At 43.1% G+C, this 25,167-nt stretch overlaps 1 protein-coding gene across 2 annotated transcripts in view; it reads left to right on the top strand.

The window, feature by feature from the left end:
• Positions 1-25,167, top strand: part of APP (amyloid beta precursor protein) — a 326,391-nt gene that overhangs the window by 265,216 nt on the left and 36,008 nt on the right. For both annotated transcript variants that reach the window (XM_065418260.1, XM_065418252.1), the window contains one exon: positions 700-799. In XM_065418260.1, coding sequence (XP_065274332.1) covers positions 700-799 — 100 coding nt within the window. The remainder of the gene's footprint in view (positions 1-699; positions 800-25,167) is intronic.

The raw sequence follows: 25,167 nt of genomic DNA, 5'->3' as shown, positions 1-25,167 counted from the left end.
GGTGGGCTTCCTGGTCAAATTACATCATCCATAATGCACCATGGTCTAGGTGGTGGGAGATGGTACTTCATGGGAGTCCAGTGGCATGGTGCATCATGGGAGAGGAAGTCCAGCTGGGAAGCCCAGCTCATAGAAACTGAGGACATGAGGTAACAGAACAGAACTACAGCTACCACAGCTACATTTCTGAATTGAATAATTTTGACTTTTGGATGAAATCATTTCGGTTTTTGGAACATTCAGTTTTTCATTAAAAAATCTAAATTTTACACAGAAAGCAAACACTTTCTGTGAAAATGTTTGTTTAGTCAAAAACTCAATTTTCCATCAAAAAGCAGGTTCAACCAAAAATTTTTGACCACCTTCATTGATACCCTCGTCTCATTCAGTCCTTGTTCACATGTTTGGTATGGACAAGGATGCTGGGAGAAGATGTAAGCTCAGATGCAGGGACACAAGAAGGGGCCAGACAGCAGAACCATTGCCAGAAAGACTGTTTCTGTGTCAGTTGCCGGAAAGAGCTGAAATGTGCAATAGATTTCATGACTGGAGACTTGCAGAATCCAGGAGGCATGCCTCAGTGTGTTTATACCTTCTTCCTCTGAAAACTGTCGTGCTTTGTAATATATAAATCTGCAGTGATGACTGTAGGTAAAATGCTAATGATTTCCCCTCAAAATGGATCTTCTATTTCGGCAGGTTATGACACACCTACGTGTGATATATGAGCGCATGAACCAGTCTCTTTCCCTTCTCTACAACGTACCAGCGGTTGCTGAGGAGATTCAAGATGAAGTGGGTAAGTTAACTATTTATTTTTTGTATAAGAATCATAACGATCTAGAAATGAATTGGGTCTTAATGTTCAAATAGAAAAAGAGTTAAAATACAGTGCTTCCTTTTGTCTATAGTGAAAATAGCTAACAAATAAGAGGACAAACCTGTCAATGTTTTAAAACTATAAATGGGGACATTTCGGGGGATGTAAATTATGGACGTATCTTTTATCTTGGACTACGATGAGCTTTCTAGAGGGAAAAAGATTATTCATATTTTGCTTGCATAATGGCCTCTCCCTCCTACATTGTTTTTTTGAAGTGGCTATCTTTTAATATAGGACTTTAATTCTCACAGAATATACAATGTCTTCACAATTTTTGTCTGAGTATATTAATTTACACTTGGCACCCACACACTGTAAAGCAGGGGTCTCAAACTCAAATGACCATGAGGGCCACATGAGGACTAGTACATTGGCCCGAGGGCCACATTACTGACACCTCCCCCCCCCCACCCCCACCCCACCCCTTCCATGAGGCCCCGCCCCTGCCCAGCCTCTTCCCACCCCTTCCCTGCCCCCATTCCAACCCCTTCCCCAAAATCTCCACCCCAACTCTGCCCCCTCCTTGCCCCCAGGGGGTCCAGGAGGGGTGTGGGGTGTGGTAGGGGCTCAGGGCAGGGAGTTTGGGTGTGGGGTTCAGGAGGGGTGAGAGGTACAGCAAGGGGTCAGGGTGCAGGGTGCGGCAGGGGGCTCAGGGCAAGGGGTTGGGGTGCAAGAGGAGTGTGGGGTGCGGCAGGGGGCTCAGGGCAGGGGGTTGGGGTGCAAGAGGGGTGCAGGGTGCAGCGGGGGATCAGGGCAGTGGGTTGGGGTGCAAGAGGAGTGTGGGGTGCAGCAGGGGGTTCAGGGCAGGGGGTTGGGGTGCAAGAGGAGTGCGGGGTGTGGCAGGGGGTTCAGGGCAGGGGGTCAGGGTGCAAGAGGAGTGCGGGGTGAGGCAGGCGGTTCAGGGCAGGGGGTCGGGGTGCAGGGTACGGCAGGGGGTCGGGGTGCAGGAGGGGTGTGGCATGGGGCTCAGGGCAGTGGGTTGGGATGTAGGAGGGGTGCGGGGTGAGGCGGGGGTCGGGGTGCAGGGTGCAGCAGGGGGTCAGGGTGCAGGGTGCGGCAGGGGGCTCAGGGCAGGGGGTTCGGCTGCAGGAGGGGGTCGGGGGGCAGGATCTGGCCCGGCGCGTACCAGGGGCAGGGCAGGCTCCCTGCCTGCCTGCCTGCCCTGCCCCCGCAAGAGGCTGGAACGTGGGGAAGGGGGGGGCGGAGGGGCTGTGTGTTTCTGTTTCTTGAGTCACTGCCTCCAGCAGCTCCCATTGGCCGCGGATCCCCGTTCCTGGCCAATGGGAGCTGCTGGGGGCGCTGCCTAAAGCAACAGCCACACACAGCCCCTCCGCCCCCCATTCCCCACGTTCCAGCCTCTTCCCGGAGCTGCTCAGGGCAGGCAGGCAAGGAGCATGCCCTGCTCCCGGTGCATGTCCAGCCGCCGCTCTGGTAAACACTGGGGGAGGGCGGGGTGGCTGCGAGGGGCTCGCGGGCCGCCAAAAATCCCGCGGGCCGCGTGTTTGAGACCCCTGCTGTAAAGAAATCAGAGACAGCTGTTGACTCTTGTCACCACTAGATTTGGGAGGATACCTGATGGAGATCAAATCATATTTCTTCCTTTTGGATATTTAATTCAATGTGATAAATCTAATTTGGGTGTCTTGGGAAGACCCCAAGCAAAATATTAACTTGCCAGGACTTAAGCATCTTTTTCTTTGACTGATCATTATAATGCTTTCAAGCTGGCATATTTCCAGTTAAATTTCAGCAATTCCATGTCACTCGTTGATATGACATGGGAAATTTGAGAATGGCAATGAGTCATACTACTGTAGAATAGATGAAAGTTAAATGGCCTAGAGGAACCATGCATCTATGTCAGTGTTTCTCAAACTGGGGCCTCCACTTTTGTAGGGAAAGCCCCTGGCGGGCCAGGCCAGTTTGTTTACCTGTCCCGTCCGCAGGTCCAGCCAATCGCGGGTCCCACTGGCCACAGTTCACTGCTCCAGGCCAATGGGAGCTGCTGGAAGCGGCGGCCAGTACGTCCCTTGGTCTGCGCCGCTTCCCACCGCCCCCATTGGCCTGGAGCAGCGAACTGCGGCCACTGGGAGCCGCGCTCGGCGGAACTTGCGGACGGGGCAGGTAAACAAACCGGCCCGGCCCGCCAGGGGCTTTCCCTGCAGAAGCGGCAGCCCCAGTTTGAGAAACACTGATCTAAGTCCTCCATGAGGGTTTTCATTGTGCTAGTTTAAAACTGCTGATTCTTCTTAGAGTGATGGTACCTATTGTATTTCACTGTGGGTTACACATGTGCACCATATGCCTGGAGTCGGACCATTTGAAAGTCTCCCTTGGTCCGCCCATGCATCCTGACTCCCCGCGTGCTTCCATCTGAGGCGATAAAGGGTGGGGTAGACCGACCGCATCTTGAGTTCCTTCTCACCACCACATGGTCCAGGTCAGAACCTTCAGTGTCCTGGTCTCTGACACAGTTATAATAATTATAATTATATAGTTTTCAGATTTAGTCGTAATTTTAATAGTTTAGAATAGGATAGAGCTCAGGGGTCTCCCCCCGCCCGAGTACCCCATTCGGGTACTGGACTATGCCCAGAATTCCGGGCTTCAAACCGTGTCTCCTGCCCGTGATCCTTGTTGGTCAGTGACGGCCACCAACACTGCCTCTACTGCCTGAGAGAAGTTCACATCACGACTAGGCGCAGTATTTATCGATCTTTTCCCAGCTGCACCGAAGAAGAATGAGCACTTGGTTTCCAGAAGTATCTCATGGAGGTGGCCATGAGACCTCAATTGCACCCGGGCCATGGAACCCCCCTATACATCAGCCTGAATCAGAGAGGAGCGTGCCTCCTACTGCTCTTAAATCCGACTCCGATATCGGAGGAGCCATTCGCGCAGACCCCACGTCACGGCCTAGTCGGGAAGATAGGAAGCGCACCCATAAGCATGGGACTTAAGTCTTCCTCCAAGTCCACCTTGAAAAAATTGGACATTCCTTCCACCAACATGGTCCAAGGGGATGTAATATGTTCTAAGTCTCACAGAAGAAGATTCTTAAACAGTGGGATCCACTGGTTCCAAGCTAGCAGTGCATCAGTGCCGCTGTCTCCAGCCCTCATAACACCCGAGACCCTCCCGCACCAGCAAAGATTTCATTGAGATCCAGATCCATGGCTGTTCCTCAAGATATCTTTGCTCTTTCTTCCCTCATCTCTGGACAAAACTATCATCATCGATGTGTCCCTGCAAGGCTGGGGAGCCCATATGGACAACCACATGACACAAAGGGACACGGACACCTGGAGAATCCAGGATGCAGTTCAATATTCTGGAACTTCGAGCAATAAGGAAGGTATGCAAGTTCTTTCTTCCACTCATTTTCTCCCTCATGTCCTGATCATGTCAGACAACACCACCACCATTTTCTGCATCAACAAACGGGGGGCGGAGGTTTGAAATCCACAGCCCTGTATGCGGAAGTGGTCAATCTCTGGAACTGGTGCATCAGCACTCAGATCACCCTATCCCCAGCCTACTTTCCGGGGATGCAGATTGTGCTCGCAGACTCACTCAGCAGGCACTTTGCAATTGACGAGTGGGAATTTCACGATGGAGTACTACACAACATCTTCACGCAGAGGGGAACTCCAACCAGAGACATATTTGCTTCTCTGGCCAACAACAAGTGTGCCACATATTGCTCCCAGGGAGCCCGCAGTTACCACACTCAGGGCAATGCTTTCCTGGTCAGACCAGCACAACTGTGTCTTCACCCCACTATTGCTCAGATCTCAGGTGCTACCTAAATCTGATGAGACAAGGTGACAGTCATCATGATCGCCCCCTTTTGGCCCAGACAGTTCTGGTTCCCCAACCTGCTGTAGATATCATCCCATCCGCCGATTATCATCCCGAATTTCCCAAACCTTCTGACCCAGTGCAGCAGCAGGATCAAGCACCCCAATTCATGACCGCTTCACTTCAGAGTGTGGTATTTGGATGGGCATCAACCCTAGAACGGGCTTGTTCCTCGCAGGACATTCTCTCTAACAGCAGGAAAGAATCCATGAGGCAATGTTATTGGGCTAGGTAGAAATGCTTTTCCTCTTGGGTACAATTAAAAAGCTGTTAGACCAGAAGCTGAAGATATTTCCCTTATCTTGGACTACATTCTATCTTTGAAGCCTTTGGGTCTCGCTCTCAGCTCCTTGCAGGTCCACCTTGCGGCTATTAGCGCGTTCCATTCTCCTGCGGAGGGTTACTCCGTTTTTTCACACTCGCTAACTGCTAGATTTTTGGAAAGGTCTCCTAAGAATCTTCCCACCTCTCCAAAACATTACACCTTAATGGGATCTGAATCTGGTACTCTCGGTATTGACAAAATCCCCTTTGAGCCGCTGGCAACCTGCTCCATTTCCCTCCTTTCCAGGAAGGTTGCCTTTCTTGTAGCCATCACTTCAGCTAGAAGGGTTGGTGAACTCGGAACTATAATGGCAGACCCACCATTTTTGGTGTTTCACAAGGATAAGGTTTCCTTATGCAGACACCCAACATTTGTACCGAAGGTGGTCTTGCAATTTCATCTTAACCAATCCATTCACTTTCCTGTTTTCTTTCCGAAACCGCACTTGTCTGCAGAAGAATGTAGACTCCATTTCCTTGATCGATGAGCCTTGGCCTTTTATCTGCAGAGAATAAGGACAGTTGGGAAGTCCCCAAGACCCATTTGTTGCAGTAGCAACCATCAGATTCTCTCAGGGAACATGCCATCTCGACCCAGAGATCACCCACAGTGAAATACTACAGTGACCATCACTCAAAGAAGAAGAGGTTACTCACCTGTAACTGGAGGTTCTTTGAGATGTGTGGTCCCTACCTGTATTCTACTGCCCACCCTCCTGCCCCTCTGCTTCAGATCTGTCAGATTCACAGGGATAAGGAACTGGAGACATAATTGGTCCATCAACCTATTTTATCACTTTGGACAGAAGCACGAGGCGAGTCAGGGTGCATGCGCAGACCAACAGAAACTACTTGCAAATTCTCCGACTCCAGGCGTAATTCATGGTGAAATACAGATAGGGACCGCATATCTTGAAGGCCCTCCAGTTACAGAGAAGTCGAAGTCTATTGAGCTTATTCCTGATACTAACGAACTCAGGATCCCTCTGATTCTGAGTACAGATCAGCTTAAAACCTGTACTGTGTCACGTCTGTATTGTGAAGTGATTCGTAATTCTTTGTAATTTTCCTAAATCCATGTAAAAAGAATTCTAGGGTATGTAGAGAAGTAAAATATTAATAAAACTGCATGTTGTATCACTGTAACAGTTCCAAGGCCAGAAATACTGAAGTTCCCATTAAAAAGACAAAGATTTCATGAAATATCTTTTGTAAGAAAGAATTGGCTTAGAAAATCTGAGTTGATGAAAAAGCTTTATAATATCCAGATCTGAGCTTATTCATACACACAGTCTATTTGAATAATGAATTGCCAGCAATAGCGCATTTGAAAATAATTCTTCTCTGCAGCTGGAGAATTGGCTTGGGTGCAATGTTCCCTCTAATTTTTCCCATCCATGTATGGAATGAATTTTGTTATGTGCACCATATGCAGGTGATGGGCGGCGGGGGTGGGGTTCAGAGTGTGGGAGAAGGCTCAGGGCAGCGGGTTGGGGCGTGGGGTGGGGTGGTGAGGGCTCAGGGCTGCGGATGCGGCTGGGGATGAAGGGTTCAGGATGTGGGAGGGGGCTCAGGCCTGGGGCAGAGGGTTGGGGTGCAGGGGGGTGAGGGCTTTGGCTGGGGCTGTGGGCTCTGGGGTGGGGCTGAGGATGAGGGGTCCAGGGTATGGGGAGGGGTGGTGAGGGTTCTCGGGTGGGGTCAGGGATGAGGGGTTTGAGATGCAGGCTGCCCTGGGACCGCAGCAGGGAGAGAGGACTCCCCCCAGCCCTCTCTCCCTGCCACAGCAGCTCTGGGGTTGGTGCCTAGGGAGAGGTGCCTCTACCTGGCCGCAAGAGCTCTGGGTGCTGGGGGAGTGCAGCTCTCCCTGGCCACAGCAGGTCCGGAGCTGTGGCCACGGGAGAGGTGCCTCTCCCCGCCGTGGCCCTTTATAGGCTGCTGTGTGGCTGTGCAGCTTAGAGGGAACTTAGCTTGGGTGGTAGATTTATTTTTTTTTAGTTCTCTGCATGATTATTTGCTTACTATTTCCAGAGCTACAGTTTACTGCAGAGCTCCTCATGAACCATTTGTGCCTTGAGGAATTAGCAGCCCATCTTTTTTATTAAGAGACCTAGCCCTGTTGAACATAGTTTTTCAATAAATTAAGAAACAAATGCAAGCCTTCCTCAGCCCTTAAGCCTCCTGACTGCATGCCCAGTAGAGAAGGTTTATCAGTGGAAACCAGGTGTCCTTCTTTCATAAACACACGAGAATATGTATGTAGCAATACGGTTCAGCAGGGAGCTCTGCCCTTAACCTGGAAATCCCTCAAGATTCTTATATTGAGCCAAGAATTCTAGCATAGTTCTATTGGGAATCCTGTATTGTGCCTGGGATATTGGCAGATGCACAGAGAATCTTCTGTTTAACAGTATGTATAGAGCCCTGCAAATTTGTGGATCAGATGCGGATACAAATTTTTGTATCCACACAGGGCTCTAAGTATGTAGACCCTTGCAGAGACTCTTGCACTGAGATAGAGAATCCAGCAGTTTCACAGTGTATCCTCTGTTTAAATCAGAATTCCTGAAATGGATTGTGGGAAATCAGGAGATTTTGAAGATGCTAACGTTGAAAAACATGGGAATGGAAGGTGATTTTAGGTCCCTGAGAGAGAGAGAAATACAGGAATCTTTCTTGTCCCACCCCTTTGTCGTGTGTGCACTGCTTTGACTGCATTGGTTGACTTCACTGGAAGAGAATTATATGGTTGAGGGATCCAAAATAACAAATCCAGTTCTCAAGCAAAAGCAACCCAGCGTTCTGCACGTGGCAATTTGTCATTAATACATGCAGTGAAGAAGGTGGCAGGAACTTAGTTATGGTACAGTTCATATCAATTGCCGTCACTACCTGCGGTGGTTTCTGACTAGTTGGTAAGCATAGTTGGTTTTTAAAAAATTAAAATAAAAAAATCGTTGCACGTATAGATATGTAAAAGGACCTGTGCAACAAAGAAAGAAAGCAGCTTTTGCATCCTTTCGCTTCTTAATACTGTTGTTGAATATTTGTATATCAGAGTAATAGGTGCCTTACATACTTATTCTCGCTAGCTAGCTAGACTCGTGCTATAAAAGTCAGTCTCAACAATAATAGCAAGAGCAGTGCAGGTATTGATGCTGGCTGAATACTTGCCCTTGGTGTTAGGAAAATCAGTGTCCATCTCAGAAACACAATACTAGTGAGGACTAGAATCCAACTGTGTGTGTCTTGTGACAACGCTGGGAGACATATAGACAAGTTATTTGCCCAGGAAAATATGTCTGCCTCCCTGGATGCTAGTGATCTCTCAAAGGATAATGAGACAACACATGCTACAGTTCATACCAGGTCGCAGTCTGTGACTGACACAGCCCACAGCATTGAGCACTGCTGTTCAGAGATGGAAATACGTTCCTTGGATGTATGAGTGGCCTTGAGTGTCTGATGAGAACAGTAATATTACACCCACAACACACAGGAGAATAAACTACCTGATTAGCTTAAAATTTGTATTCTCCTGGTCTGATAAATTTCATGTAATATGCAGTTTGTATAAGACATCAGGCAGAGCAGTGGTGGGGTGTTGAGAGGAGACAGCAAGGCCATCTTGACATATCTACTTTAAATCCTCATCCGATTAAAGTATTTACCAGTGTATGGAAGGAAGCAACTTGTTGCCAGGAATGGCGCAGCAGGCACAGATTCTGAATCTTATAATGGTGACATTAGAACTCTGTTTATCAGTCAAGTATGCCGAGGTCAGGCAGAATGTTGTTACTACTTCTGCTGTGCTCATTTCTCAAAGCAGTGTCTCTGGTTCCCAGTGGAGCCAACAGCAAGATCTGCATCCCAGCCTGCTAAGGCCATGCAACAGCTAGACTCTGAAACAATTGAGAGGAAGGGGTGGGTAAATCTGATGCAAACTGCAATCCTGTCCCTGTGTCCCTTTTCTGCTTGTGAACCCCTGGTGTTGAGCAACACGTGACAGGTTACAGCACGTTGATGGCAGGGGCCAGCCAGAAAGTATTTCTGAAGAAAAGCAGTCCCAAAATTGAACGCACAGTTGAATGAAAGTTGCTGAGTTTTGTATGTCATGTACAATTCAAAGTATGGCAACGCTGTGGCAAATCACAGTGTCATATTGCCCTCCCGTCCCCAGACCATCTGCAGCAGCAATTCCTGCGCTCAGACATCCCCTGCCATTCTGTTTAGTCCTCTCTGGCCACAAGGGTGATGCGACTGGAGCAGGCATAGTCAAACAGCCCACATACACACAGGTGCACTTGTACACACATCATTTCCAATACTAGTACGGACATGCTCTCCCCCGCAAAATCCATATCACAGGTGTTTAGGTATATACAATAACATTCACTTTCCAGAGAATTTGCTGTAAAACCGTTAGTGAGCCTTCATCTTTTCCTCCAACTTTCAGCTATTGAACATTGTGATTTGGTATTTTAATTGGTTAGAACTTTACTGAAAATGCATTGCGAGGTTGCCTTTCTTAAAAGTGGTTTAAAAAGTTCTGATCTACTCCCACAAAAAGAAGTGAATTCTGTGTTAAGTGTTACACAGTGCTTTTACAATCTTTATATGCTTAAGTACTAGTGTAAGGTGACCCAGCTTGAAATTCTCTGACAGACAGACAGGCTATCTCTAGCATATGCCGAGTGGCTTTGATAGTGCTGTGGCTAGTTTATACTGCATTATTTTTGATGGTTTATGTATTTTTTATGTTTACAATATTCATCAGACATATTAAATCAGCTGTTTTGAGCAGCTGCAATTTTGAACTCACTATAAAACTGCATTTTTGCCTTTTAGATAGCTTATAAAAGAGTCTTATCACAATACTAGTGACAGCAAAATGATCTATTCAACAAAGTATGTGTATGTTTCAGACGTTAACATCATAACTCTGCTACTTTTTAATAGGCAAAGATAGTTGACAGGTTGAATGCCAGCTATATGTTGCTTCAGGCTTTGTAAATTCTACACATCATTAGGCGTTTTGCAAGAGCTGAGGAACCTGAGCGATTTCATGTGTTTGGAGGCTCAGCTCTGTCTGCTGCTGAAGTACCTTTTTGGGGTTGGGGAAGAAAGAAAAAGATCTTAGGAAAGGTTTCTTCCCTCACACACTGATTCCTGTTTCTGAGTTGCTCTCATCTTTTATCTAGATTACTAGTTTGCCATAGGAAAACTGGTAGAGAATGCTAGGTGATTAAAAAGGAAGTATTGGTTCCCTCCGTTCAGATTGGTGCTCTCAAATATTTATGTTGCTGTACTATATCCTCCCCATCTTTTGTAGCTACATGATGTATTCTGCCTTGCTACTACCACTAATGTTCTTCAGCAAAGATGCTAATCCCGATTTTTCTATGCACAAACTTTCTTTTAAACTTAATTGCATAAATATTGACATGACTTTAGGTAACAAAAAAACCTCTGGAATCTGCAGACACTGTGAAAGGGATGGATGGCTTTACATTTTAGAAGAAAATTTACAAATCTGGAAAAATATGGGGCACTCTGCCTTTTAACTTTCAGAGCTGATCAGAATAGAAAAGTCTCATGAGGTTTATTTTGGAATATTTTTCCCCTGGCTTAAAAGAGAGCATCTGAAAATCTGTTTTATTTTAGTTTCTTCCTTTGAAGAGATGTGGTCTAGTGGTTCAAACACTGGACTGGAGACCGGGAACTCCTGAGTTCTAATGCTGACTCTAGGACTATAGACTTGGATGAGGCACCACCTCTCAAACTCAAACTATTTCAATTCTCTGCCTCAGTTTCCTCACTTCTAGAATAGGAGAATATGCCTTACTTATCTCACAGGAGCACTGGGAGGATTAATTGGGTAATATTTGTAAAGTGTTTGCTAAACTAAGTGCTTATTATGATCAAAAGCCACTAATTAGAGTACTAGCCAAAAGAACAAATCTAAGGACAGGCAAAGCTGTATGGGTGGACATAGAGTTTAAGAAAACAAGCTCCAATTTCAAGCAAGATACCCTGGACCAACCTTCTGAATTAAGCAGATGAAATTGTGTGCATATATTTGCACACGGCTGTCTTCCATGCATAAACACAGAGGAGCCCCAGTCTTAACTGGGATCCCTAGGCTCCCCGTATAAGTAAATAAATAAGGAATTCGCAGTGTGTAGTCACAAACCAGACTAGATATGATCACTTAGACTAACTGATGTGTGTGTGCACAAACACCTAGAATTTACACTTGTATATTAGGTATTTATGTACATAAATTACACATGCAAATATGCACACACTTAAATTTGAAAATCTAGCCTTTTTTGTGTGAATACTGTATCCTTCATCCCAAAAGCCCTTCTACCTTTGAAATTTCCACTATGCCAGTTGTCTTCTTAAACCACCTGAATTTCAGAGCCGCTTCAGGATATGCTTAGAAATTTTTAATCTGGTGAAGGTCTTTCAATGAAAAATTTGACACTCACAATGTTGACATCCCATTCTACCCCCCCAAAAAATCAATTAATTTAAAAAATAAAATAAAAAACCATATCCAAGCAGAGTTTTACTTCAAAAAGGAAGATGTGCCAGAGACTCCATTAATGTCATTAGGGACTCTACTATTCCTATTGACTTAACACGAAAGACACTCGGATAGTATGGTGATGGACAGCTGTTTCAAACACACACAGAGAGAGAGAGAGAGTTTGTGCTTGAGATTTCAATAGAGCAAATAGCCAAAGTCCATCAGCGTCTTTTAAAATCAAGCATACCCCAGCCCCTGGTGGAATATTATCAAAGATAAGCAGCTTGTTAATAGACAGTACAATAGACTTGTTGAGAAAGGAAATTAAGGGTTTGTTCCTGCCTTATCTAGCAAAGCACTTAAGCATCAGACTGATCACATGCTGAAAGTTGAGGACATGCTTAAGTGCTTTGCTATTTGGAACTAGAGAGCTCAGCTTTCGCATGATAAAGCCCTAAGTGGAGGTTTATTGAAGTTACGATTAGTTTGTGGACAGGGTGATCTCAAAAGGTTAAGATCAGAATCCAGAGCTTTTGGGAAGGGGGTTAACCAGGCTTCCAGTTAGAGAGTTTTTGACCTTGCTAAGTAAATCTTCTGTTTTCTAAACTGAACATATTCCAAAGTGAAGCTCTCCCATCTAAATACTTCTATCTCACTGCTTACATGAACTTCACCAGTGTAGTTTCTGAATGACCAACAGTCATTAATAGACTTTATCCTCACAACACCCCTGTAAAGGAAGGAAGTATTATTCCCATTTTACAGATGGAGACCTGAGAGGCACAGGGAAGATTTAAGTGACCTAGTCATGGTCACACAGGAAGTCTGTGGCTGAGCCAGGACTTGAACCTGTGTCCACAGCCATCCCAGTGCTATGCACTATCAACTAGACCATCCTTCCTGCCAGTTAGTTATAGATTTGTACAAGAATGTAGCTTTGGATTTTTTTTCTCTACAACATTCTGGACATGTAAGTAATAGTAAGCAAAGATGAGAACTGAAGAGATGCAATACTTGTTGGTTATTAGGATACAATCATAATACAGGATATTAGTACTTTCCTTACAGAACATTACATTGGTGCTATCTTTAGGGGTGAATTTATTGTTCTACTAAGAAAGGTGGCTTTTGTCCTCTTTCAGTTTCGCACCTCTTCTTAAAAATTGCTTCTGCCAGTTTACTTAAGGGAATTGGGCAGGTAATACATCTTGCACTGAACTTAAAATGTTCTTTTATTAGAGAACAAAATATGAAATTGAATCTTGAAGCTGTCTAGACTGCACATATCAGTTTAAGAAAGGTTAACTTTGATGAGAGACTTTGCAAATGTACGGCTTTCAATCAAATGAAGTGGCACTGGTTTAGTGAAGCAAGGTTCCTCTTCTAGAAATTGCATTACTCCTTATTATAGAAAAATATTTGCACTGAATATATGCATAGAGTATGTTTGAAAAACCACAGCTGTCTTAAACATGCTTAAGATAAATTTGAAACGGTCTCCATTTTCGGAGTCAGTATGCTGCGCCAAAGGAGTATTTGTGCTCTGTGATCACTCTTCCAACTTGCACCAGGTATCGGCGATAGCTGGGGTAGACCGAGACACCCAAGCCACACACTCACCCCCCAGCCAAGCCTCTTTATGCCAGTGTCCATGAGTAGTAGAAAACTAAGTCAACTCTGTGCCACTTGAGATCCTCAATGGTCCAGGTTTAGAGCCACTTTGTGCCAGCAGAGCCCCACAGACCTGCCAGAGCATGGGCTCTGTAACTGCTGCTTCTAGTTCACACCTATTACTGCATGACAGGTTTTCAGTTTCTAATTGCTTGCTGAAAAAGAAAACATGTGCATCATTCTGCATAAGTCAGCCCTAGGTTATTGTCTAATGTGCCACCTCAAACTCTAAGATGAATGAATGAATCATCTCTAGGGGTTCTGGATAAACTTTCCTGAAATAGCAAACAGTAACTATTTACAAAGCATTAGAGGTAACTGTCCACAACAGTTATGTACATCTACTACAATACTCTATTTATGCTACTAATATTCCAGTCACTGATCCAGACAGTGAATGTCTGGAATTCTTATCTAAGAGTTTTTAACACTGCGACCTGTCATGCATATCCAATCTAAAAATATCCTGGTTAGGATAGGATATGGCACTCTAACTAATGACATACAAAGTTAGGTTTTTCTCTGACATAATTCTCCGTTCAGATGTGCTCAGTGGGAGAGCACAGATGTACATTGCGTTCATGAGTAGTTGAACAGGATGATTCTAGCTAAACATGATCTTACCTAAAAATAAATAGAAAAAGGATGATTGAAGCCATTTAATGTTACACAATAGATGGATTGAAGGAAACATTGCAGTATTCTCCTAATAGTGGGCTCCCATGCAACTGGGACATAAGAACACAAGAACATAACAAAGACCCTACGGGTCAGACCAATGGTCCTCCTAGCCCAGCATCCTGTCTTCTGACAGTAGCCACTGCCAGGTGCTTGAGAGGGAATGAACAGAACAGGCAATCATCGAGTGATCCATCCCCTGTCGCCCACACCCAGCTTCTGGCAAACAGAGGCTAGGAACACCCAGAGCATGGTGTTGCATCCCTGCTCATCCTGGCTAATAACATTGATGGACCTATCCTCCAGGAACTTACACAGTACTTTTTTAAACCCTGTTATAGTTTTGGCCTTCACAACATCCCCTGGCAAGGAGTTCCATAGGTTGACATTGTGCGTTGTGTTAAGTACTTCCTTTTGTTTGTTTTAAACCTGTTGCCTATTAATTTCATTGGGTGACCTTTAGCTCTTGAGTTATGTGAAGGAGTAAATAACATTTTCTTATTCGCTTTCTCGATGCCAGTCAAGATTTTACAGACCTTAAAGGGATTGGAAATGGAGTCATTTTTCAGCAAAATAGTGTCTACCAACAAGGGACTCTCAAATGCCCAATTTAATTTCCCAGAATGACACCATCTGGGTAGGGTTCCAGTGTACAGCAATGGTTTCTTGTCCTTATCCTGGTCTCTGCTAGAGAGCCATGTATATGAAATGTATTGTAAAAACTACTGAAATAAATACTGCATTTATCTGTACTTTGCTATATGTGGCCAGGATACTCATCTCAAGAATATTCAGAGTATCCAAAATGCACTTTGCTTATAAATGCGGTATACACAGAACTATGAATAAGTATGTAAGACCTTATGTAACAAGGTAATAGTCTAAAGGTGCTCAGTTAAGGTGTGTAGAATTCTGACACTTTGTTTTAAATTGGTGCCTTTTAAGTAAATGAAGTGTATCAGGAGTGCTTTGCTATGGCCATAGAATCAGAGGAACCCAGAGCGATCAATTAAAAGTTCTGAATGGTTAATGTTTATATCCACCTTTAATTTCTGTAAATCCTTCCTTGGCCCCCCCACTGCCACAGAAGTCAATGATTTATGTGGGATTTGGACTGGGTCCTTAAGTATTGTCATTTCATATAAACCAGCTGATGCCTGGCTTTCTATTTTAAAGGCTGTGAGGATTTGGAGGCTGTGTCCATACAATTTATGAATTCTGTATGAGATTATGAACTCGCTGTATGTATCTTTACCAAGCTGCAGATTCCATTTTGAGGGTGCAGCTTTTTGCCTTCTCTGTTGAACTGAAATTTCAAAGGTTATTATCATAGAATATCAGGGTTGGAAGGGACCTCAGGAGGTCATCTAGTCTAACCTGCTGCTCAAAGCAGGACCAATCCCCAGGCAGATTTTCACCCCAGTTCCCTAAATGGCCCCTTCAAGGATTGAATTTATAACCCTGGGTTTAGCAGGCCAATGCTCAACCCACTGAGCTATCTCTCCCCCCTAGAAGGTAAAGGGCTAACAAAAGAGGGTTGGTTTCAGAGTAGTAGCCGTGTTAGTCTGTATCCGCAAAAAAAAAGAGGGTTGTTGACTCAAGTGAGTGACACTTGAAAGTAGTTGCTCTAGACAAGAGGCTGGATGCTTTCCAGAGGAACTGATTTAGCAGGGAAGAGGTCACCTAGCAACAAAATCACCTGGTACCATAGGATTCTGTCAGCCTCAACAGGAGACCAGGGAATAACCTGAGAGAAGAGAGTGGAATGTTATAAAGGACACAATTTCCTGTATTTGCTCTCACTCTTTGGCTATTTGTCACTAGCTTAAGATGAGGGAAGCTGCTGCAGGAGCCAGATGAGTTGGTGGCAGGGGGTAAGTTGCCTGCCTACCTACCTACCTGAACAGAAATGGACCCCCAAGGACTCCCAGGGAAGGGTGAGCTAGAGTGAGGGGAAATGCATGTAGGGTCTATTAATTTTGTATGGATCTGTGTATTTCTCATGTGACCAAGTAAAGAGCAATAACATGTTACAGGTCTGCATGTACTATATGACACAAGCTACCACATGGCTTTGGAAAGTTAAATGTAACCTAAAAGGCTCACACCTGTGGGTGGCGTTCGGGGAGAGATTGTTGTTTAACCTGTAAGGGGAATCTTAGACGTTAGCACTGGTTTCAGGGGCTGGACACCTGTGCCACGTGGACACAGCTCTAAAGAGGGGTGCTAGACAGATGGTCTGCACTCTGTGTGCCTAGGGACCTCAAAACTCTAAAAGTCTGTTCGGACTTTGGAGGCTTAAAATACATGGGGATCCATAGGTTAGATTCCTCTCACTGCAGTCCCGTGGGCCGCAGGCATTGGGAGTCTGACCGGATCTGTGATACAGAAATAGTTGTTTTGTATTTGAATTTTGCTATGTAGTTAGAGGATTTGCAGATGCTTATATCAATGTAGAAAATTTGATGATAACATTCTATAGAAATGTTTTATTTAAAGGCTTTTTCATAGGGTAATTTTAATTGTAAATCATCATTACATTATAACTCACTTATTTGGGATGTCTCGTTTATTTAGATTGCTCCCAGATAACCACTTGAGAGTAGTCTGATAGAGAAGAGTAACAACTGTTGATTAATCATGATAGAATTGGCAAAAGTTCTGCCTTTGTTCTTTATTCAACCAGTTCCAAGGCATTAAGTGGTTTTAACCAGGAGTTAAATAAGCATTGAATTTTAAGCTTCAGGATTTTAACACAGATAATGCCAAGTCAAAATTAATATACTGAAATGTAGTGAATGTTATTGAATATAGTATTGTTTCAGTTAGGTCTTTTCAGACCTTTTCTAATGGCCTCTTTGCTTAATTGGGATGATAGGCTGACCACCAGAGTGTCCCAAGAGAATCTTACTGTATTGAAGAAAATATACTCTTAATTTGTGGATTGCATTAGCGAGACTCTCTTTATATTTTGGAGCCTTTCCCTATAGCATAACCAGAAAGAAAATGACTGAGTCCACTTCCTTTATTCCACTCATCTCAGCAGAAAATGAAAACCTCTTGATCATTATGAGGATTTTTTGGCTAATATATAATATGGATGGCATGACTTTTGCTAGCCTTGTTTTTTGAGCGTTTGGGGTATGGATAGATTCTGTATGTTATGCAAGGAAAAACATTAAGAGACAAGTGGTGCTGGATATGTTTTGAAACATGGTTCTTCCCTGAAAGGCAGTAAGTTCCTTTGGCCACTGAAGGCCATACCATATCATGTTTTAAACAATGTGCAATTAGAACTTAGTGCAGAAGGTCAGAGAAAGTTAGTACGAGCTTCATGGAGGGGAGTGACATGCTTCACGTTGCAGGTAGGGAAGAAGATTATAACAAAGGTTTTCTGAATGCATTGGAGATAAAAAGGCAAGGATAGGAGATTGCAGTGGTCAAGGAGAAGGATAACCCAGGTATTGATAAGAGTTTGAACCACAGGCATGAAACTGGAAAGGACAGAATTTAGTATTTATATTAATCAAACCGATATAAGTACCGTTGACTCCTTAAATATTGTTGACAGTGTCCCTTTATTAAGGTATCTTAAAATATTTGTTCTAAAATTATGTAAATACTATTTATTTTAATATCTGTCTTGCCACAATTTTCAGTGTGCTAAGGAGAAACAAGAAGTGGAGTTTATGGTGTTAAGGACCTGGAATCCTGGGCAGTAGTGGCACCTCTGACTTTGCTATCTGGTTTTTTTCAGCCCCAATTTATCTACTTTTGCACTGGTTATATCTGTCTTAGTGACATGTTGTGGTTTGCTGCTTTTTAGGTTTTTACTATTAACACTTTGAGGGAGGCATAAGGGAGGATTTCTTTAAGGATGCGGAACTCCAAGATTGCAATGTTGAAATATTTGGGCTTGCTATATAAATAACTGCATCCCATTCAGAATTTGTAAGAAGGCAATGATGAACAGCAACATGCATTAGGTTTAACTGACAGTAGCTGCTCGAAGAAACTTGACCTGTGGCTGTAATGGCACATTTTCTGCTTCAGAGGAAACTGCAATGTAGTAATGTACAAGACAGAAAATTATATCTGATTACAAAGAAGAGTTAATCACAGATGAGTAAAATATGTCTTAAATATTTATTATTTTTTATTTTAATCATCTGCTATCTAGAAGATAGTCTCATGTACTTGCAGAGTGGGATTTTGTTGGGATTTGAATGTCTGAGAAATCAAGGGCTTTTGAAGCTGGGTAAGATAAGTTCTGTTGTTTTTTTTTAAAAAATACTGTTAAATTATCCAAATTTAATAAAAAAATAAACAGTGGAACTTGATGAAGGGGCCTGAGTCACGAAATGGAGCTCCAAGTATGTTAAGGACAGAGCAGAGTCATTCATTTTAGTTTTTCCATCCACAGCCACAAACCTCAGGTTTTAGATTTTTGTCTTATTCTACAAGCCAACTGCAATACTCTTGGCCTTAACTAATGGAAAACTACAGTAATTAATTTTACCCCAGAGAGCTGAATATTAACTAAATGCTATACTTGCATTCGTACATCTATGTATATGTATTTTTGATGGTCTATATGTATATGTAGATGCACACACAGTGATACAATTGTTAATAGTTTGCTCACAAAGGGATTATAATTAATAACTGCAGTTTTTCCTTTGTTTAAGGCAAGAGTAGTATATAGAAGACTTCTAGAATTAGACAGGAGTCCAAAACCTGAGGTTTGTGGCAGTCTCTGGAAAAAATGGAAACAAATGAGTCTGGTATTCCCATAACAAAATATGTCTCTGAAACTGATAAATCTTTGCCTTCGACTTAAAAAACTTGAGCATGTGTTTAACTTTAACCAAGTGTTGAAATCCATCTTTATTCAGAAGGGACATAAGCACAAGCTTAATTTCAAGCACATACTTAAGTTGCATTGAAATCATAAAGTTAAATATGCACTTGTGCTTTGTTAATTGTGCCTTAATATTGCATACTACTAAGTGTGATCGTTATCACTTTATCAAACACTACAAAAAACAGAAACATACGATTATGCTCTGTTCAGGGTTGAAATATAGCATGAGTCAAGATCTAATCTGCAGGGCACAGCCGACAATAATTTTATTAAATGTGACCTGCAGGGAGTGTGTATTGCAGGGAGCAAGAATGGCTTTTTTTGTCTGTGCAGTTTGATGGTAACAGAGTCCAGTACATAAAGAAGAATAACAAGCCCCAAGAAATAAGGGTGGTGGTGGTGCTGGTGATGATAAGTGTGCTGTTTTGGACAATTACTGTATAGTCTTGGAAATGGGGCCCAACCTGCAATGTTCAGAATGTTCAAATTGAAACAGAAGCTTTGTTACCTTATTAGAGTAGAAGTTTCCTTATTCCTATAGTTAGCTTTGGCAATATCCAGCAGATCTTCTCATTTGAAATCTTTTACTGATGCAGTATGTAAGTCTTCTCCGTGAGAAACTGAGACCCTTAAAAAGCAGCCCAGATCTGTGGAAAATAGTCTTTCACAACTCTTGAGTTTGGCTTCTTTCAAGATTATACATCGGCGCTGATGCAAATAAGAGTATAAATAGTAGCACTGGAGCTTTGCAGACTCATCTGGAAGATTGCTCTGTTAACAACCATCAACGCTTCTGTTCTAATAAGGTGGCAAAGCTTCTGTTTTCAGGATTCCTGGAATAAAACAAGTGAGTTTACTGAAGGTAAGTCATTTAAGATAATGTAAATAACGCTTCCCCAGCCAAAAAGGATTAAAAAAAAAAACCAAAAAACCACATCTTTTGGACCATTACTGTGTAATGTTAGAAATGGGCCCAACTTGCAATGTTCAGATCCATTTAAAAGCTTCTCTAAAATTCAGGGGTATTGGTCTCCTGAGTTTTGGCTCAGGTCCATTACCGTATAAAACAAACACCTTTATAGTCGTCTTTATTTCTCTTCTATTTCCTGGTGCTTGTTCTCCTTCCTCATGTACTGGACTTCAATAGCTCTGTTACCATCAAAGCACTCAGACAAAACAGCCATTCTTGCTCCCTCCATTAGGCAGGTCACATGTAATGAAGCGCTGGTCAGCTTTGCGCAGGTTAGAGCTTGACTCTGACTATAAAACAGAATTAGTTCAACTCTGAACAGAGCATAGTTGAGTCTTTCTGTTTTTTGTAGTGTTTGATAATGGTGTAATGATCACACTTAATAGTATGTAATATTAAGGGTGCAGTGAATCTTAAAAAACCCAATTAAGAAAATACAAGTGCATATTTAACTTTATGATTTCAGTGCAACTTAAGTACGTGGTTGAAATTAAGCTTGTGCTTAAGTGCTTTCAGAATAAGGATGCACTTCAACACATGGGTAAAGTTAAGCACTTGCTTAACTTTTTTGCTGAATTAGGTTCAGAATACAGAGTTTGTTACAAATCTCTGGTATACTTTTTGTGTTACTGATGTAACCCTTTTCACTTAGTGCAGTGTGGTTATTCTCTATATGAAAGACATTATATATGAAATCAGAGGTTGATTTGATTCACTTAACTAGGCCTTGGAAAAGTTGGATGAATCATGCCATACCTTGGGTTGATGGGGTTTTGCCTGGTTTCACCTGCCTGGATATATACTAGGAAACAGACTGAGTTCAATATGAAATGGAGACAGTACAGGAGCTATTAACAATAGAGGAAATGCTCAATCTCAAATAAAACATGTCTAACTGCAACTTGACTATTTAGGCTTCTGTCATCAGATATGCAGAGCACATTTTGGCCCAAAAACCTCCATCCTCTTAATTTCAAATTTTTCTCCGTACTGATAAAATTCTACAGTTCATAGTTTGGAATCTGTACTCAAGTGTCTATTTATATCTCAAGTAAATTCTACTGAGAAACATTCATAAGGTGCATATAATGTAACTCTGTGAAATGCATCTGGACATGTGCATTGCATTTGTTAATCTGATATATTTTTGTTTACTGAGCAGTTTGAAATTAAGACAAACAGATTTGAAAACAGATTTCTATTGAAGGCCAGGTCTACACTGAAAAAAATTGCCAGCATCGTGGTGTATTGTTTTGTTTTAACAACATAGCTATGTCAGCAAAATCCTCTATGTACACACAATTAAACTGGCAAAAAAATGGTTTTGCTGTACTAACTTATTTCACTCTCCAAACCAAATGTCATTAAGAAGGCATTGTAATGCTTATACTTATATTTGGTTTGCTTTTGTTTTTCCTATAAGGCCAGTAAATTGTAGCTGTTTAATTAAATTTGTTTAGAAACTGATGTAATGTCCTTTTTGCATGGACACTCTTCTTTCAGTTTGAGAGTGCCTCATATCAATGTAGTTTAAGCTAAACCAGTATAAGGCATTCTCAGACTGAAGTAAGAGCATTCACAATTGCACTAATTTATTTAAATCTATTTCTAAACCAATGTAGTTAAATTGGTACAATTGTCTCATACAAACATGTGTTGTGAGGGGAGTGTTTGCTAGTCTGTGAAAGACAAGTGGAATCGTATGGAGTTACTTAAAGCGGTAGTGCACAGAAGGGTTTTTTCTCATATTGGGAGGGTGGTGGTGTTTTTTGTGTTTTAAGGTGTTATTGGACCTTTTAGCTGGGCAAAAATATTCTCGGTTTAACTTGGGAGAAATCCTAACTTGCTAACTTTATAGTTGCTACCGAAGTAAAAACAAGACAAATATCCCTTACATAGTGATGCTACCAGAATGGCCTATACTCTTACACTTTCTTTCCCCTGAGCCAGTATAACTGAGTACTAAACCTGGACCCTTCATAAATTTTAATTAATGAATTCTTACCCACAATAGGTAAAAATAATGGTTTGGAGTGAGACTAATGGATTCCTGACATTCCTGAGCAGCCTTTCTGTCCCAGGGACTGAAACCTGATGTACACTTAAAAGTTTTGCCAACATAGCTGTGTCAGTTAGAAGTGTGGGGAAAAATCCAGACCTGTAACTGACATAGATATGCCAGCGGCAAACTAGTATACATGCAGTTATACCAGCAAAAAAGTCATCTTGCTGGTATAGCTTATTTTGCCTGGGGAACTGGTATAAGGTGTACCAGCAAAATAACTATTTTGCTCCTATAAGCTGCGTCTCCACTTAGAGGGTTTGATGGGGTAGCTATACTTGCAACTCCTTTCTAGTGGAGACAAAGCCGCATGAGCGTCAGAGCAGTTTATCCACTCTACAAACTCCTGCCTATTAGAGGCTGCCACAGCAGAGGTTTCACTCTTCTTCTCCTCCTTCCTTCTTTTACTCGCCACTCTTCACGGCTCACTACAGCAGAGGGGGGAGACCAAATGGAGCACTTGGAGAGAGACAGACATTGGTGCTAGCTTCCTGATTACTTCCCCAACCACACCTCTCCTCTTCCTCTCTAGAAGCTATTCCCTCTCCAGGAAGGGAGAGTCATGGAGAACTCCCATAAACAGCAGAAGAGAGGATGGGAAAGACTGTGCTGGGGAGGTCAATATGAGAGACCTGAGAAGTGAGATGCCCTATTAAGATGATTAAGCAGGTGTGAGCCTCCCATTCACCCAAGAAGGAGTCAGAGTGAGCCCAGGCCTATGGTTACCTGGGGGAAGGGAAATAGTATAGTGGGGGCTTCTCCACTGATCTAGATAAGAATCCTATTTGTAGGATGTTAATTGGATTTGACCCAAACTCTGAGCTGCTGGGAGTTCTTCTGTCACTGATTTTGGATGTGTGTTATTTTCAGAGTTGTGGTTAGTTCTGAGCACGTTCTCACAATACAAAACGAAATGTGCCAAAACACTATCTTTTGTATGAGTCCTCCTGTATTGATGCAGTGACATAATGAGCTATAGAGAAAGAGAACATCTATTAGAGGATTTTGGTTTGGGGTTTTTGTCCGCTTGGTCTGATATGAGATGAGGTCTTGTGGAACAGCCTGAAAATTATCTTTTTGGAGGCCCTGATAATGAAGATAGTCACTGTATAAAGAAACCTGCTGATATGCACTTGAATGCACACTCTAGCCTCCAGCTGTCCCCCTTACCACCAGGTTATTTAGAGAATTATCCTCTGCAGGGAGGTGGAAAATTAAGGATTGGCAAAAATGGAGAACACTCTGTTGAAGAATAACAATGTGTGATTGATCGTATCAAAAGCCATGACTAATTTGAGCAAAGTTAGCATTGAAAGAAGACTCTTAAATTTGGCAGCCAGTATAAATAACTGGACATTTTAGGGTCGTCTTTGTAGAAGTCAATGGTTTGCTATATTGCCAGGATAGATAACAACTCATTAGAATTCCATTCTCACAAAAATGCTGAAAGATAGCAGTGTCCATGCAATTCTAGGATAAAGAATCAACCAAAAAGTTTGCCCCAGTTCTGACAGTTTAATGGCAGGCCTGAGTATGCTTGCTTTCTAGACTCTGGAAACTGTACTATTTCTTTGTCATTTACAGTTGGGACCGTTTGAGTTGTTTTATAACTCCAAAACCAGAGATTTAAATCGAGGGACGGAAACTCCATTTTTCTTCTGCAGCTTAAGTAGTCCGATTCTTTTAAGGGGCAGTTAATGGCATGTTGGGAATTTTTTTCTCATTTTTGTACAGTGTGTATGTCACTCTTTCACATGCTCCTCCCCTTTTTTGACAGTAAACCTCTGTAGAGAGGCAGGTTTCAGAGTAGCAGCCGTGTTAGTCTGTATCCGCAAAAAGAAAAGGAGTACTTGTGGCACCTTAGAGACTAACAAATTTATTTGAGCATAAGCTTTCATGGGCTACAGGATCCGAAGAAGTGGGCTGTAGCCCACGAAAGCTTATGCTCAAATAAATTTGTTAGAGGTGCCACAAGTACTCCTGTTCTTTTTGTAGAGAGGCAGACACCATGGTCAAGTGGACTGAGCACAGGTTTAGGATCCAGGAACTCCTGAGTTCTTTGAGTAGATGTCACTATGGCTGCTCCACTTCAGTTGCACTTGCATACCCTTGCACCTTTGATCGTAGATTTTCAGTAGCAGTGTCCATGGGTCCGCGTCTACACCCTAAATGTCCTTGTACTCTGATCTGGAAAGGGTGGAGCCAGCGCCGCTCCAGTTCTTTATTGGACACCTTCACCCTGAGATGGACCTTTGCAGTGTCCGTTGGTTAGTTTTGCTAACCCTTGCCCTTCTCTGTTTTATTTCTTAATATTTTCTTACACTGTCTGTGTGTTTGGGGGGACCTCCCACTATTCTCCTTTTCCCCAGTGGCTTCCCTGCCCACCTTGGTTCCTTTCTTTGAAGCCCCCTTTTTGCTCAGGGTATGCCCAAAACTCCAGGGTTTAAACCTTGCCAGACCTGCAAAAGGTCTTCTCCCTTCAGCGACGGACAAATCAACTGCCTCCACTGCCTTGGGGAGGTGCATATTCTGGTGAAGTGTAAGGTCTGCACTAACTTCAAGAGCAGGTCTAAGAAGCTGAAGGAAGACAGGCTCAAGTTACACCTTATGGAGCATTTCTTGAGGCTTGCTACCGACTCGGAGCCCAACCTCACCCCTGCACATAGATCTGAATGTCCTGGTGATCTCCACAGATTAAGCTCCAACAAGCAAGTCTGAAGGGATAGCTTCAGAACCCTGGAAGCATTCCAAAAAGAGAAGACACAAGTCCCCGATGGAGAGTCGAAGAGGAAGGGGAAGTTACGTCCTAGTGCAGGTACCACCGAGGCTCCTAACTGCCCCTCTTCCGCCCCCCTGACTAAGTCTCACGGACCCTTGAAAATGGCTTTGAGTTTTTCCCACACAATGAAGCCTTGTTTAGCACCAGCATCTGGACCCAGTTCATAGCCCTTTATACACAAGGACTCTTCAAAGAAACTGGCATCAGTTCTGGCTCCCCCAGTATCAATCCTGGTAGCAGCCAGGAGTAAAAGGGATGTGCGGATCACTCAGCTACGCTGTCACCAATACCAATAACTACGTCACAGCCAGTCATCCAGCAACCTACCTCACTGGTACCAAACTGATTCCTGCTCTCAAGGGATCTCCTAATCCTTGAGGAACCTGACTTTTCTCTCCTGCCAGGTTCCAAGAGAGATCATCCAGTGGCACCATTAATCCAGCTGATGCCTTCGCACCCTCTGATGCACACATCCTACCATCAGCTCCAGTGCAACCTCCAGGACCATTGTGACCAGCCCCACAATCCAGTACTTGTAACAAA

This window comes from Emys orbicularis, chromosome 1 (genome assembly GCF_028017835.1).
Source record: "Emys orbicularis isolate rEmyOrb1 chromosome 1, rEmyOrb1.hap1, whole genome shotgun sequence".
NCBI classification, from domain to species: Eukaryota; Metazoa; Chordata; order Testudines; family Emydidae; genus Emys; species Emys orbicularis.
The sequence above is the reverse complement of the archived record's forward strand: the minus strand, read 5'-3'. Positions and strand labels throughout refer to the sequence as shown.